General features: G+C 39.8%; 1 protein-coding gene across 8 annotated transcripts in view; it reads right to left on the bottom strand.

The window, feature by feature from the left end:
• ubr3 (ubiquitin protein ligase E3 component n-recognin 3) overlaps positions 1-12,534 on the bottom strand; it is a 47,311-nt gene that overhangs the window by 13,730 nt on the left and 21,047 nt on the right. For 3 of the 8 annotated variants that reach the window (XM_053626996.1, XM_053626993.1, XM_053626997.1), the window contains exons 25-31: positions 9,064-9,213; positions 6,827-6,960; positions 5,252-5,362; positions 3,996-4,208; positions 3,533-3,669; positions 2,901-2,987; positions 2,455-2,540 (exon numbers count right to left, since the gene is read on the bottom strand). In XM_053626996.1, the coding sequence (XP_053482971.1) occupies positions 2,455-2,540; positions 2,901-2,987; positions 3,533-3,669; positions 3,996-4,208; positions 5,252-5,362; positions 6,827-6,960; positions 9,064-9,213 (918 nt within the window). The remainder of the gene's footprint in view (positions 1-2,454; positions 2,541-2,900; positions 2,988-3,532; positions 3,670-3,995; positions 4,209-5,251; positions 5,363-6,826; positions 6,961-9,063; positions 9,214-12,534) is intronic. The other 5 variants (XM_053626998.1, XM_053627000.1, XM_053626999.1 and 2 more) reach the window with 3 other exon arrangements.

Genomic DNA, 12,534 nt, shown 5'->3' with positions numbered 1-12,534 from the left:
TGAATTCAGGAGATTTGTATCTAGTTTGCATTACCAACATTCCTGATCTGTGGACCACAATTACAGATTCGTAGTACGTCCGGGTGGATAACTTGCAACAACAGCAGAATTTGCTTGGTTAGGTAAAAATGAACACAATAGATTGAACCAAATACTGGCAATATAATGGTGAAATTGTTCTGTTTGGGGAAGTAATGTTGAAAGCAACTCAATACACAACCAATTACAGTTGAGGACAAATCAGGACAATTGGGGACCAATACACAACTATTGCAAATTGTTTGAACATTCATTGATTCTCAAGAAGGCAACGCGATACATTAAGGGCGTAAAATTCAGAACAGAATGAACAGTGTAAATTATTATTTTGTCCGCTGGGAATCAGGTCTTATGTAGGTTCTGAAGAGCAGTACTAATTTTAAAAAATAAGATCTTTAAACAATAATTTATATCCTCAGTGTGAAAGGATGAATTGGAACATCATGTATCCACTGTTGGAAAGGGCTCAAACACGCAGAAGATGCTGGAAAACCAAATAATGTGCAGGACATGGAGGATTATTGTGTCTAGTGGACTATACGTAAACATATGTGAAATAGCTTATTCAGAGTAATACTAAATAAAAAAATAAAATTGCAATTTTTATGATCTCTTTTTTTTTATTAACATTTTGCAGATTCTGCAAGGTGTATGCAAACTTATGACCTCAACTGTTGATCATGAAAGATTTCACAAAACTATTTAAAAATAAATAAATAAATAAAAATAAACACAATTTAACCACCTCTACATAACAGCTCTAGTAGGAGGGTCTTATTTCTTAATTTTTAGAGGTATACAGCATCAGAGTATTTTACTGATATCTTGGCGATCACTGCAGATAACAGCGTTATACCACTGCAGCACTACAGGCGTTATATTAAATATACAGAAAAATTAGAGTATTGTGGAACAGTTAGAGTTACAGGTTGTGATGCACCTGTAGAAGGTGGGTGCTATGCTTTAGTAGATCATTTGACGCAACGGATTGTATTCATGCACTAATTGAACCACTACTGAAAAACACGTCAGAATTCAAAGACACCCCACATCTATCTTGATCAAGTTATCTATGTTTTACTGAGATGTTCAATACAATATTATATTGAAATGGGCTTAATTGATGTCCTTAAGGGTTATTTTTAATAAATGCAATTCCTAACAGATCCTATTAATGATTAACATTTAGGTTCTTACACTAAAAACTAACACTACATATTACGTTAATTTCTTTGATACAAGAGAACGTGTATTTTTTTTTTTAAACCCAAACAAACAGAATTCTTAATGAGAAAACATGCTCCATCACTTCCATAACTCCCTTTCTCTTCAGACTTGTTTTCTCTCATTTCCTAAATTCATTTCCTTTCCTTTCATCTAGCAGCAGTCTAGAACCCCTGTTTTTCTCTCTCCCCTTCTCTTCCTGTTTGCCATGAACTAAATTTGGACAGAGCTATGCCCATGTTCTTAATGTAGCCCAGCAAACGGTGGTGGTGGAGTGTGAAATCTCTTCAGCTCCATTCAAGGGTGACAGAACGTTTCATGAGAGCCCAGGGACATGACCAGTGCACGCACGTGCATGCACAGAGCAAGAGACTGAACAAGAAATTGACATATAAGACATATACACTTGACAAACAATTCAGTTTTCCACAGATCTGAAATATATGTGGGTGGGAGCAAGAGGATTGGGGGGGTGGCTGTTTGGTGGGGAGCCAGGGTAGGGTAAACCATAAACAATTATTGCACATGCACCTGTGGAACAGTCCTTAAGACACAAACAGTTTACAGGTGCTAGGAAATTAAGGTCACAGTTACAATAACTTAGGACACTAAAGAGACCTTTCTACTGACTCTGAAAAACACCAGAAGAAAGATGTCTAGGGTTCCTGCTCACTTGCGTGAACATGCCATAGGCCTGCTGCAGGGAGGCATGAGGACCCCAACCACCCCCACTGTGGATTCATCATTCTATTTCTGTTTGTCAAATGTCTATGTCTATGAGGATGTTTTGTTTTTGACTGACTGACTGAACACATTATATTATTTATATAATATATACACAAGATAATATGGCTGTATGAAAAGCAAAACACACTGAATCTGACATTTTCAATTCTGATTTTGGTCACTTTCATATGTAGCACTGAAATCCAATGCACATCTGATACGTGGCAGTAGAACCTCTGTCTGAACAGGCAGATCAGAATTAATGCAACTCATTCGCGTTACTGGGAAGGAAAGATGGAGGATAACAATGAAGGAGGATTTCAGTGGCAGGATAGTGAGGTAAAAGACCTCGTAAACATTTGGGATGATATTGCTGAACAAGCAAAATTAGAAGGCACAGAGGCAAGGAGTAATGCCAAGTGTGTATGGATGCCTTGGGCTGGTTGCATGTGCGTTAACACTCACTGAGACAGGAGCGTTTGGCTGCAGCACTCGCCCCCCCACTGCACAGGTTCCCACCACGATGAACCAACTCCAACTCCAGATTTGTCCTGCCAAAAAGTGAACAAGAGAGAGAGAGGAGACAGAGAGAGAAAGCGTGAGATGAAAGAAAAGTGGAGAAAGACAAACCTTCAGGAATGCTGGCCTAAGCAATAGTGTGTTGGAAGTGGCACATTTATGTTTATATTGATTTATATGTAATGACTGAATGAATGAATAAAATTCTAGTGACTAACATTACTATCAACATTTTTGGATTAGCTAAAGGCACCATTAAAAAGGTCTATCTTCACATGCTAGCAAAGCAAAATACTCAATCTTTAGTGAATGAGTGAGTGAGTGAGAGAGTGAGAGAGAGAGAGATGGGGGGGGGTTGGGTTCCCACAGATAATGCAGACGTGCAACTTCACCTGGCTGCCACTGATAATGAGATGAGCATGAGATGGTGGAATTTTCCACTGCACTGTCCAGCCAATGAGGAAAAAGAGGACACAAAACTGGGGACCAGAACAGAAGGAGGGAGGGAGGATAGAGGAGAGCGGTTTGGGGGAAGGAGGTCTGAGCACACTAGCTATCACTGGGGAGAAAAAGGAACAGGCTTTGGGGAAAATAAATAAATAAATAATTCTGTCTACGGCATATCAGATTTTTGAATGAAAATGCCGACAAGTAGGCATTGGGAGCTTCTGCATTCACATGAATTTCACAGAGAAAGTAAAGCACAAACTGAGCAGACATTTACTGAATATACTCTAATCATGGACAGATTAAAATGATATATATAGTATTATGTGCCCATATAAGTTCACTTAAGCAAAAAAATAATAATTAAGGTTTGGATCAGCCAAACATGTGGTTAAGATTTTGAGTTCAAATTCCAGAAACGTTTGTGAGCCACAGACGAATCCTTTATTTAATCCTCAGCTGTGTGCATGAGCTGAATACTGACTCAGTTGTTCATGGCTTTGGATAAAAGCACGTAGCAGTTGAATAAATGCATGTGTAAATCTTTAAATGCCCATATATGGTCCATAATGCTCACCTGGCCACTGAGTACATGAAGAGGAAGTCGTTATCAGGTGAGCCAGGGTTCTTGCCGTAGTCCATGTACTTCTTCTGCGTGGCATTCTTTATGTCTTTAATCACAGACTCCATCTCTTTAGTCAGGTTAGATTCCGTCTGAAAAGCAAATATTCTCAAACCAATATTTAATTAAAAGAACACATATCCTGAAGTTGACAGTATGAAAGGGCTTTAAAGGATGGAATATTAAAATAAAAAGGTCAAACATACTGAACTATGGTCTTCAGAAATGAACAAAACACAACAGGAGTTGTTAAATCAGTGAACAGTTACATTTCTAATAGGCTCCAGACACTCACAAATCGGTTATTCCATCAAGCCTGGGAGTGTGGTGAGGATGGAAGCGTTCACACTCAATGATGGGGACATGAGGAAGGTAGAGATAGTCTAATGAGTGCTACTGGGAGAAATGTCTGCCTTACACTGGTGCTTACGGGAAAGACAGTCAACTGGTCCTGCAGCTCCTCCACTTCTTTCACTAGTGTGGCCATGTTCTTGTTGCTGGGTGTGTGCCAGGTGCCCACCTCCATACCACGCCCTGGTTTGCAGGGTAGGACGCTGTTAGCAAACTGGCGACACAGCGGGCACGTGAACTCGCCTTTATCCACTGAGAAACCCTGCAACACCTGGTCATTCTGACCCAGACATAAAGAAGAAAAGTAAACTGAGAAAGCCTGGAGAACATCATGTACAAATATTCACATTATACTAAGGGTCAAAGGTCAAAGACATGTCTAATTTAGGCAAACATTGAAAGTAAAAATACGATGACTGTACTTAACCAATTGTGGAGATTTAGTGTCGAGATAACTGAACAGCTTCTTTGTATTTTTTTTTTTAAAGGCAAATAGACCAATATATTAAAATTGACCATCTGCCCATAGGCCCATACGACACACTGATCAGTCATTTTCTCCTTCATGATGTCAGTCTTCACCCTGTCTGCTCACATTAGAGCTTATTAAAGCGGAGAGTGATGTCGTATTGTGCCCATTATCATAAACGTCACAAGAGTGAGTGATGGAGCGAGCAATTCTGAAATATCAATTTGAGAAAAGTCATTTTGATGGATGACCGACTAATGATGTGTCAGATCTTTGACAAGGACTCATCTTCATGCTCTCCCTCTCAGCAAACTAATAAGGCAAAAAGGGGGGGTTGGAATAAACACTTACAGTGCAGACTATTGGGCAGTGGCTTTAACCTTACAGTCATGGTTTCATTTCAAACACAATGCATTTGATTGAAAACAACCAATTAGTTGTATATTACACATTTCTGTGCAGTGCGCGCGATAGGTTAGGTCCTAACATAAAACAGAACACTAACAGATCAGCAGTTTTCAAAGGAGCTCTATTAAGATAATTGGTATTCAATAGCCGTATAAAAACCAAACACCAAGCCTACATAATCCACTTCTGAGAACATACCCCCACTGAACAACAATCACTTCATCAATGCTCCTAAGACTGCAATCGCCCTTTGAAATGCCCCCCCCCCCAATAAATAAATAAATAATTCTCCAAGGCCAGTTTTGGAAAATGATGAATGAATCAAAGCCTTAAGCATTAGTGTCCATGCCAGTGTGTGATGCTGAATTCCTCTTACTGGTTCCTACTCATGATTGTGCTGCTGATATTCTGCACAATGCTCATTGCACATTTTTAATTTCTCTTACCCGTAGAGACTCCATGTAGGACTTGTGGCAGTCTATATGCAGTGTGTGACCACATGTTTGCACATACACACCACCATCCCAGCCAATGGAGACAGACTGCAGACAGGAACTCTGCAGAGAAAGTTACCAGTAACCACTTACTACAGAGTATTCAAGGATACTGCATTACACCGCTGCAAGAGACTCATGTTGATACAGAACTTGTATCCATCCAGTCTGTTCCTTGCACATTCATTTAAGATACAATAAAATCCATTACATTTCACATGTCAGTACTGACAACAGAATAAAACACCATCTCTAGCTTACTTACATACAATACACAATGTAAAGGATGCATATTCATATGAATAGTTTAATTCGTCTCAAAACGTTGCCAGATTTGAATTCTTTATTAATACTTTGCTTTCACTGTGACTTTCAGGAACGCAACACAATGTATATCCAAAGTGTGATTTCAGTATTAGAATACACACTAATTAGCCCTGTGCTTTATACATCACACAACAAACCCAAAATAAAATAAGATATCCCAGATTTACTAGTCAGACTAATTCAATTCATTGAACTCATCTGAGTATTTAATTCGTTTTGGCAAATCGATCTGTTTGAGATAACTGTGTGCTCCATTTTAAACTGGTAAAGGCAAATAAATAAAATAAAAGGGCATAAAAAATCATCATCATCATCATCATCATCATCATGATAGTTAGCAAATGGTTAATGCAAATGCTATGAAGACCTGGGGAGGCCATCAAAGTTTTCTGAGCTAATATACAACCCATAAGATACCTCAAACCATCAGATTACCCCAAGCAGAGGAGCAGAGCCGATGCACAACCCACGTTAAAAATAAATAAATAAAATTTAAAAAAAAACTCTGCAAGATAGAGATTGCAATAGAGAGCCAAATGTTTGGTACTGCAGCTTTAAATACACATCATTCTATCTCAAATGTGAACAGACCAATACCTACTTTAAAAAAAAGAAAAAAGAAAAATGTAAATACAAGTGCAACAGTCTTCCTACAGTTATGTTGGGCTGGCAGTGTCAATATCTCACACATCCCCACTTACATTAAAAACGTCTACTTATAAGTAGGAGACTTATGGACTCCACGTGTGAGCTGCTTGATCAAATGATGGGCATTTTTGCTTTAGATGAGGGAACAATTTTTCATTAATTCAAGGACTCACAATGGCAATTACATGACCTCCATCTAAAAACTGTGCCATACATTCAATAATAGTGAAGGTGTGTGTGGTAATAAAGAAATGTGCCACAATGTATACAACATCTAAATTTGAAATCTAATCTTGTTTATGTTGATTAAGCCTGCAGATCGGAGCTTACAGACCTGTGGTAACAAGTCTGACAACAGCATTTAAGAGCAGAAAAATTCAGGATCGTGTCAAGCAATGAAATTCAGAAATCCATGTACTATGAACTGGAATGCTTATCCAAGTATTTGAAAACCCATGCACACGCCTAGTGTGTGCGTGTATATTGAATGCGAGTGTATGTCCTGTGGCAGACTCATTAACAACAAATCAGGTGCAATAGAATAACATGTACCTCTTTAAAGTAACGTTGCATAAGCGCTAGTCTAACATCGTTAGTCGCCCCACACGTGTCCTCAGGGAAGATCCGCTCGTCATCACTTGTAGGAAGCCGCTTTGCCTGATCGCTACAGCAACGGTGGCCCAACACTGGAACCAGACACACACACACACACACACACACACACTTCATGAATGACAATGCTATGCTAATTAACTTTGACATTTCCATTTATGGAACACATATCATTTGCATACTGTAATGAAGTACCATGTCAATGTCAAAACTGTGACACCCATCACACTGTCTGTACAACAGCAGCATTTGCACAGCCGCATGTTCTCATTTATATCACACTGTAAATGACTGACCAAGTTAACAGGTGGGACAAAATAATGCTGCTAATGATCGCTCTAATGTCCCGTTATCCAGCTGTTTTTCTGCTTTGGCACGACGAGTCTTGCTAAGTGAATACCAGAGGACACTGTTTTGACCTTGATGCTGTGCATTTCACACATGCTGTTCTGTACATCAGGGTGTGATAATTACTAATAAAACAAGCTATTTGTTTTCATGACACTGAAGGAGAGATTCTTGAGTTCACATCAGCATGGCAGAAATGACTCAACAGAAGCTAGAGTCAGTTCGAGGATCAACACATATGATGAATGAAGCAATTAAAATGGTGGTGATGCAACACGCCCAGGTTCAACGTGCTGTGAATAAATGGGGCCGTTTAATAGATGCTATAACGGCACTGTGCAGTGCAGCAGCAAGAGATTACAGACTGCTTATAAAATGCTTCACCTGTTGACGAAAACCTGTAATTCTACAGATTAAGTTTAGGACAGGGGCTTACAGTCACAATCAAAGTTATTCAACCCCCATTGCAAATCAGGTTTATTGTCAAAATGTATAGACTTTCAGCTGTTTGCAATGAACAAGTCAAACAAAAGTAATTGAAATAGTTCAACACAATGAATGCTTTCCATGGTTTCCCCAAATTCAATGGAAAATGCAACTTATAATGACTTCTCCAGTTTCTAAATAATTCAACTTCCTGAATAGAATCCCTCACAACAAAATATGCAAAACAGGTGTTGTCTCAAGCACACCTGATGCAACCAATCAAGGGATTCATTAGTTGCACCAGGTGTGCTTGAGCTGAACCACATGAAATACCTGAACTGGCTAGGGGCAGAAAATGAATGAAATACTTGGATGAGGCAGAAAAAAGAAGCAATTAATGGCTGCAATCAGATTTCTGAGAAGGCAGGTTGTGAAAAACCCTGGAGTGACTGCAAAAGACCTGCAGCATGACTTGGTGGTAACAGGCACTGAGGTTTCAGTGAGCACAGTAAGGCGCGTACTAAACGCAGAAGGTTTCCATGCCAGGACTTCAAGACGTACACCACTACTGACACAAAAGCACAAGAAAAAGTCAACTCAAAATCATATAAATAAGCCACAGAAGTTTTGGGGTTCTGTTCTGTGGAGCGATGAAAAAAAAGTGGAACTTTTTGGCACGATGGATCAGCGGTATGTCTGGAGGAAGGAGAATGAAGAAAGAACACTCTGTCCACAGTCAAGCATGGTGGAGGCTCGGTGATGTACTGGGGCTGCTTTGCATCCTCTGGCACTGGAAACCTGCAGCGTGTGGAAGGCAAGATGGCTTCATTCAAGTATCAGGAAATCCTAGGAGAAAATGCCATGCCGTCTGTGAGGAAGCTGAAGCTTTGGCGTCATTGGACCTTCAAACAGGACAATGATCCCAAGCATACCACAAATTCTACCAAGGCTTGGTTGCAGAAGTCATCCTGGAAGATTCTACAGGGCCATCACAGTCACCTGACTTGAACCCCATAGAAAATCTCTGGTGGGATTTGAAGGCGGCGGTTGCAGCACGCACACAGAATAATATTACTGAACTGGAGGCCATTGCTCATGAGGAATGAGATAAGATTCCTCAGGAACGCTACCAGAAGCTATGCATCTAGTTTTCAGCAAGTCATAACAGCAAAAGGCATTTTCAGTTTGGGGAAACCACTTGAAGCATTCGTTGAGTTCAACTATTTCAATTGCTTTTGTTTGCTTTGTTCATTGCAAACAGCTGAAAGTCTTTATTTTGAGAATAAACCTGATTTGCAATGTGGGTTAAATAATTGATTGCAACTGTATATTTGACACCAGAATTAAAAAAATAAATAGGAAAGATAAAACATCACCAATGACGGTATGTTGCGTTTGTTCACCTGAGGACGCCTGTAGTAGCACCACCAGTCCCGTAGGTCTGTCTTCAGTAGAGGGGCCGCTCTGGCCACATATCACACAGTCATAGAGAACCTCGGAGTCGAGAGGCTCGGCTGAGCTCACGTCCATTGCTGCCTCCATTTCAGGACATTCTACAAGCAAATAAAACAAACAAAGGAGCTCAAACAGAGACCTGGTACACACACTTTTATCCAGCAAAAGTGAAGTGGTAGACAAATCCATAGGCGGGGAAAAAAATACCTATTTAAAAACAAACAAACAAGGATGGACACTGGCTTGATCATGAGTGGTTTCTAAAGGGACCATATGGCTTTCGTAGTTTATGAAGAGACTGAAATACCAACCCCAGTAAGGATAAAAGCAAAGGCGATGAAATAATGTAAAAAGGAACAAGAGTTCTTCGCCCCCCCCGTATCTGATTCTAAAATCCCACAGTGATTAAAATGGGAGCAGGCAGCTGTGTGGCACTGCTCAAATGGTGTGTGAAATACAGCACCTCCACCAGTGCCCAGAAAGAATTTGGAAGAACTCCAGCAATCAGAAATTCACACCATTGTTCATTTAGATCAATTGTGAATTTGCCAGGAGCAAACAAACTGCAACAATGAGAGCAGGAGAGAGGATAGGGACTAAAATAAAAAAAGGAACAGGAGTTACAAGAGAGGTAGACTGGTAATAGTCAATTAGCTACATTATGAGGAGGTCATAGCTTTTCTGTACTTTCTTGGTTAAATGAACAGATTGTGGAGGTTTGGCCAATCATGTGTAAACAAAAGAACATTAGACGTAATGTAATGTAGAAAAGCTTGGTTATCTGGACAGTAAATGAAGCTGCATAATAGACTGTTTGAGAAGGTCAAATGTAAGGGCATTAGATATAATTAACACATTCCCTATTTCCTCATTAAAGCATACAGTGCACAACAGTGTGCAGACTATTAAAAACAATCGTGACATTACTATACCGCTTTGTTAAAACTACTAGCATAGGGAATTAGACAGGCTGGTGACGGAAGAACTGTTTAGATCCGTTATAACATAACGGATAACGCAAACTAACTTGTTTAATGTTGCAGAAGGTCTGCAAAACAAGTATAGAAATGGATAAAAAGAATGATGAGTCATTCTTGAATAAATAAAAAAAAAAAATGTCTGTTGCAAAATTCCTATGAAGAGAGAAATAGAGCACTTTCAGATATGCTGTTGCTGGGGGAAAATAAATAAATAAATGTCAGTGATCAACACAACACACCACCCCGATGTTGATTAAGTGCCCACGGCCTGTCGTGTTTTATTCCTTACTTAAACTATATGGCCATAAGTATGTGGACACCATCACACCCATATGTGGGCCTTCCACAAACTGTTGCCACAAAGTTAGAAGCACACACACAGATTCATTTAGCAGATGCTTTTATCCAAGGCGACTTACAAATGAGAAAGTAGAAACAAATCGATATCAAACTGAGAAAAATACAAAGTAGTTCCATCACACAAGATGTTTTAACTGAGTTCTAGAAAAGCAAAGTGCGCAGAGTAGAGGCGCAAGTGCCAGAGTATGTGGGGTTTTTTTTTTAAGGATAATGTGGCGTTGGCATTTTTAGGGTTTGTTAAGTGCTCACAGAAGAAGTGGCCCTTTAGCTGAGAAAGTGATGGATTCTGCGGTCCGGATTGAGGTTGGAAGTTCATTCCACCACTGAGGGACAGTTAGTATGAAAGTTCTTGAAAGGGACCTTGAGCCATGCTGAATAGGCACTACTAAGCGTTGGTTGTTAACCGATCGCAGATTGCATGAGGGAACGTAAACCTCAAGGAGAGAGTTGAGGTAGGAGGGTGCTGTTCCAGACAAGGTCTTGTAGGTGAGCATCAAGGCCTTGAATTTGATGCTGGCAACTACAGGTAGCCAGTGGAGGGAGATGAAAAGGGGTGTAACATAGGTCCTCTTGGGCTAGTTGAAGACAAGACGTGCTGCTGCATTCTGAATCATCTGAAGGGATTTGATGGAGCTGACTGGGAGGCCCGAGAGTAGTGGGTTGTAGTAGTCCAGTGTAATAGTTTTGATATGACAAGAGCCTGAACTAGTAGTTGTGTAGCCTGTTCGGTGAGAGGGTCTGATTTTCTTTATGTTTTCTTCATTTGTCTATAATATCTTTATATGCTGAGGCATTAAGTTTTCCTGCCACTGGAACCAATAGGCCCAAACATGTTCCAGCATGAAAATACTCCTGTGCACAAAGTGAGATCCTTGAAGACATGGTTTGCAAGGTTGGAATGGAAGCACCCTAGTGGCCTGCACAGAGCCCTGACCTCAACCACAAGGAACACCTTTGGGACGAACAGGAACACCGACTGCGCATCAGGCCTGAGCTCACGAACGTTCTTATGGCTGAATGAACACACATTCCCACAGCCACAATCTAGTGGAAAGCCTTCCCAGAATAGTGGAAGTTATGGGGAGTAGATGTGGAATTGGATGTTCAAAAAGAACAAAGGAGTGTGATGGTCAGGTGTCCACATACTTTTGGCCATGTATAGGATCACATTAGCCCTAGTAACATAACTGATTTATAAACCCTATTTTCTATGATAAATAGAGACAGATATTAAAGTGTTAAACAGTGAATACAAATCAAATTTCAGCAAATCACTCCAAAAGTCATTGTAGTGTGAGAATTTATTATTATAATGTCTAATGGGAGAAGTTGTACACCTTTCACCATATCACAATAGCAAGCAGTACCACTGTTATATATTTTGCGCTTTCATCCAGAACACAGCACTCGAAGCCTTTTTGTGAATACTGTTCAACTTGCCTATGTATCCTTCACATCCAGTACTTTCCAGAATTTCAATGACCTCAATCTCTGAAGATTAATTACTTTTTGAAAATGTTAGTGTGTGTTCAATTCAATTATAACATAGGGCAACAAATGCGAGTGTGTTAGGATTGATTTATTGCTTCAGGGGGCAAGACAGCTGGGGAAAAAAATGTTTTGCTTGGAAGTCAATGTGACAGTGTGGGCCTGGGGCAATCTCATAAAAAGCCATTTCTGATCTCACACACACACACACACACCTTATCAAAAGACCAAATGTGCACAGACTCAGAACATTTGAGATCATTCTAATTCAGACAAAGCACTGTACACAATCACAATAGTGGAGAACCAAAAAAACAACAACAACAACAACAAAAAAAAACTCTTCACTGCATACTAAGGTGTAGAATGTGGAAAAACGTAAAAATGAGTCATGATGATATTTGATATATATTTATATAAAATAAATATACACACGTTTCTCTTGGTTTTTATCTTGCATATACAAAGAACGGCCACCGTCGCATGGAGAGTGCATAAAAATTATTTGAACAGATGTGCTTGATCAAGTCACCATGGCAAATTCCACCTTAAATATTGATTTTTCTATGACCTTTTCTGTCAGTCTGGTGG

This window comes from Ictalurus furcatus, chromosome 6 (assembly GCF_023375685.1).
Source record: "Ictalurus furcatus strain D&B chromosome 6, Billie_1.0, whole genome shotgun sequence".
In the NCBI taxonomy this organism is placed as follows: Eukaryota; Metazoa; Chordata; class Actinopteri; order Siluriformes; family Ictaluridae; genus Ictalurus; species Ictalurus furcatus.
This window is presented reverse-complemented; position numbering and strand designations above follow the sequence as displayed.